General features: G+C 34.8%; 1 protein-coding gene across 1 annotated transcript; it reads right to left on the bottom strand.

Moving 5' to 3' along the window:
* Positions 1-294: 294 nt before the first annotated feature.
* LOC145606082 (B3 domain-containing protein REM16-like) lies at positions 295-3,832 on the bottom strand. The gene is made up of 3 exons (XM_081662142.1): positions 3,619-3,832; positions 1,406-2,020; positions 295-716 (listed from the first exon to the last, which is right to left on the bottom strand). The coding sequence occupies exons 1-3, from the start codon at positions 3,760-3,762 to the stop codon at positions 423-425; spliced, it is 1,053 nt and encodes a 350-aa protein (XP_081518268.1). The 5' UTR covers positions 3,763-3,832; the 3' UTR covers positions 295-422.
* Between the last annotated feature and the right edge of the window lie 226 nt (positions 3,833-4,058).

The raw sequence follows: 4,058 nt of genomic DNA, 5'->3' as shown, positions 1-4,058 counted from the left end.
AAAAAACGAATCATCCAATTTCGAGTACAGTTAAGGGTCTAGATTGGGTCAGTTCTACCAATATCAAGTAATTACTGTAGGTACTAAGATGCTGCAATACAACAACTTATAACCTTCTGTTTACCCTTCTCTTTGCATTAAGTGTTTCTTTGCCTTCTCTGAGATAAATTACAAATTACCCCAGAAAGATGCAATAATGCAGCATGATGATGAAAATTGTGATGCATAATGGCAAATACCTTTCGTTGTCAAGGAAGCTAGATCAGGTTAAGAGGCTGTCTAAGCAACACCAAAACGATTTACAGGATAAAAAGATATAATCACACCAAAATTTAAAAAAGAAAAAAAAATAAAAAAAGGAAACCTTAATCTACTCTCAGACCGATTGTCTTGAGTTTCAACAGCGGTAGTCAGCATTAAACCTAAGGTTTTTTATGAGAAGGGAGGTGAGCTGCCTCTGGGACAGCGCGATATATTGAGACATCAAAGACAACTGGCTCATCCTTTTGGCTTACCAGTTTAAACACGCAGACATCAAATTCTTGCAACAAGTTATCTACAGCGAACTTGGACCACCCAGAAATTAAAACCCCGCCTCCATACCGTGGCTCAGCATCAGCATTAAACCTCACAGTCCACTCTTTGCCATTTGTACAGAGCTTCATATCTTGGTGTTTCCGAGTAAGGTAATTCCTTGACCATGGTGAAGGAATTCTCTGCATCCGGAATCAGGATTAAGTAGGCAGATATAATCAGCAAGGGCCTTTATATTTGTTTCTAAACACATCACAATTATAACAAAAAAGAAGATCCAAAATCGGATATTCACTACAATGACAACCTAAAACTAATCAAAAAAATTTAATGGACCCCTGAGTAGTATTCGACAAGTAGGCATTGTGGCGGACTATTTTACTTTAGGCACATTTCAATATAAAATCAACGCTGAGTAGCAAATTTACGAGGAAGAGAATAGTTACTTATTGGGGATTACCTCAAAGTACCAGAGTACATGGAGTAGTTTCACCTTAATTTAATTAAAGAAATTATAGACACTTGCCTAGAGATTAAGTCATTGTTCTTCTAGAATAAAGAGAGGCAATCTTTTATAAGACTGATAGTCTGATACACAAAATAAGCACAGTGATACTGATGATTTGTCAAGGAAAATAGCCTTAAAAACCCATATTTGGACAGATTTCCCTAATGTGATGTGCCTATTTTGGATTCCACCAAAGTAATCCCTAACTGAGGCATACTTTGACAGTATTTTCAGGTAAACTGGTGGTATGAGGCTTTCATCATCTCTTATATCTTAACACCAATGGAGATATAATAAAAGGCCATTTTTGCTCAAATAAACAATTTTGGCATGAAACGAAAAGAGCTATCAGAGAAAGCTTACCAAGCGATAATACTGGGAAACACTACCAGCTTTCAAGACAACATAGAAGCTTTCAATTGTCAAATTTCGGGTCGCCAGTTGCAGTGCTCTAGCTTTATCTGCTTCACTCGGGGCAACTCTATCTAGTGTGTCATCGCTAATGTTCTTTTCTTCAGCACCGCCATTCCTTAAGCCACCAACAGTAGAGTGTCTACGATTATTCCTCCTTGAGGCTCTTTCATTGTCTGAATCTTCAAGCTCTGAATTGTCCCTATTTCCTGTAGCCTTGGCAGAACCCTCCGCTGTATGTTTTCTTTTTACCTGAGAATTTTCACCCACATCATTTTTTTCAACAGCAGATTTCTTGACAAAATATGAACCAGCTATCTCACACAAGTTCCTTCCGCTCAACACCCAAACCTTAAAGCAGGAATCACGGGTGTACTTGAACATGAGCAAGTCATTTTCTTTCAAATTATGAGCTTTTGAAAACTCTTTCCATCCATCTTTGAAAAAAAGGGTGTTGTTATTATCCCTCACAAGTTGTACCTCCCATGTAGAACCCCCAGGGCTTTTGAGGATCACCATTTGTGGTAATTTACTCCACATGTTTTCAGAAAATTCTTTCGGGATCATCTGGTAATACATAGGAACACATGAGTGACATGACATTCAAAATCCACGTCAGAGTAAGGTAACGGATTTCAGAAATTCAACCACAAATGTTTTGATTTATAAATTTCAATCCCATGCTTCTCACGACATGACTGATTATCAACGATCGAGAAATGTGCAGTAATTACACAATCAGAGTAAGTAAGCATGTAACTCCGATTACAAATAAATTGAGACATGTACACACTTCTCAAAAGTGCAGTGCAGCAACAAACAAATGCCACCAATAAATGTTCAAGCAAATCAAAGATTTGAAGTCTAATACAAGAAAATATATCACAAAGGCCATTCTTGACAATCATATGAAGTTATGAACCCAGGCCACAAGGCATTACTGCTCAAATTTTGTACAGTAGTATATGTATAGAGTTACCGACTATATCCAACCTTGATACTCCATAAAATCACATATCCCACTTCTAAAAATTAAACAGCCATAATGAACTTTTTGCACGCGAGAAATTCCTAAATGACTCTTGTAGTAAACAGTTTAAAATCACAGGAAAGATAATATATTTGATTATAAATTTGTAAGAAAAGCTCATGTTCACTAGCATAGTAATGAAACTCTATCCCCAAACATGTGTTTTTCATCATAACTTTCCATTACCACTCGATTCCCCTCTCAAAGTAGTAATGGATGGTAATGAAAGTTTATGAAGAAAATGACGTACTCACATTATCATGATATTCATGGATAATGACATAACACATAAGATTTTCTTCACAGATTTACAAACAAACTACCATTCCTACGATATATGACCACTTTCCAGTTTCCAAACAAAATGTTAAGAGTCATACCACAATCCAGATAGCAAGAACTCCAAGCTCTCCAAATTTTAAGAAAATGAATTGGGAAAAGTTATCTAAACACCTATGCTTCGAAAAATCAAGAACATCAAAATAAGGAGCTAATCTAACCAATCTAGCTCCAACAATAGCTACAATAAAATTCCCAATGTGTTCAATTATCTTGTTGTAGTTGCCTAAACATATTGAAAGCTTCTAACAATTAAAAGTTTCTCATAGTGTTTCAACCCAAACCACCCCCTTCCCTCGAACGAATCGATAAAAGAAGAGACTTGTAACACTGCCATTAGAATGGCAATCTGAACCTCATTCATTAGAATGGCAATGGGAAAACATTAGTACAACATGATACATGTATTTTCATAATTGTATAAAACAATACATTAAAATTTCCCATAATTTCTTCTTTTTGAAAAATTCCCATAATTTCTTCTAGTATATGTATGAGAAAATAATAATTTGATAAAACTAGAGGAATTACTACATGCACTCCTAAAAGACAAATAATGTTAAAGACAAAATCTTTTCATAATTCAGAGGTCGAATTATGCCAATTCAAAACTACGGAATACATTGATTTATATAATCAAACAAACCCATAGACCCTTTCTCCCAAAACTAAAAACTAATTACAAAACATAATTAACATGCAAATGCAAAATAAAAGATGAAACAAACAACAACAAAACATAAAATAAAATAAATAAATTAAAAGGCAAATAAATAAAGATAGAAAGAGAGATTACAAGTTGAGAGTGAAAATCGGAGGAAAGAAATTGGAAGAAACGCAAAGACTTGAAATTGGTCCAGTAAACTTCTTCCTCAAATGATCTGAATCCGCCATTTTCACTCTTGTTAACCTCATTTTTGGTGCACCCATTTTTCCCCATTAATTAAAATTACACCCAACTGATCACAATTTTACTTACTGCAATTATGCAAATGTAGACTGTAGAGAGAGATAAAAGGAATACCCTTGAAAGGAGTACCATACTACCATTTACTCGTTTCGTCCGTTTATTTTTGGAAAATGTTATACACAACCCTTTGGAATACATATAAACATTAAAAACGCACTTAGAAAGTTGTATAAAGTTAGGAAATTATAAAAATATAAACACTTATTACACTGGTTTACTCGTGTTTTTGTCATGAATTCCTACTTTTGTACCATTTTCAAGAGTGT

This window comes from Chenopodium album, chromosome 22 (genome assembly GCF_948465745.1).
Source record: "Chenopodium album chromosome 22, dcCheAlbu1.1, whole genome shotgun sequence".
NCBI classification, from domain to species: domain Eukaryota; kingdom Viridiplantae; phylum Streptophyta; class Magnoliopsida; order Caryophyllales; family Amaranthaceae; genus Chenopodium; species Chenopodium album.
The sequence above is the reverse complement of the archived record's forward strand: the minus strand, read 5'-3'. Positions and strand labels throughout refer to the sequence as shown.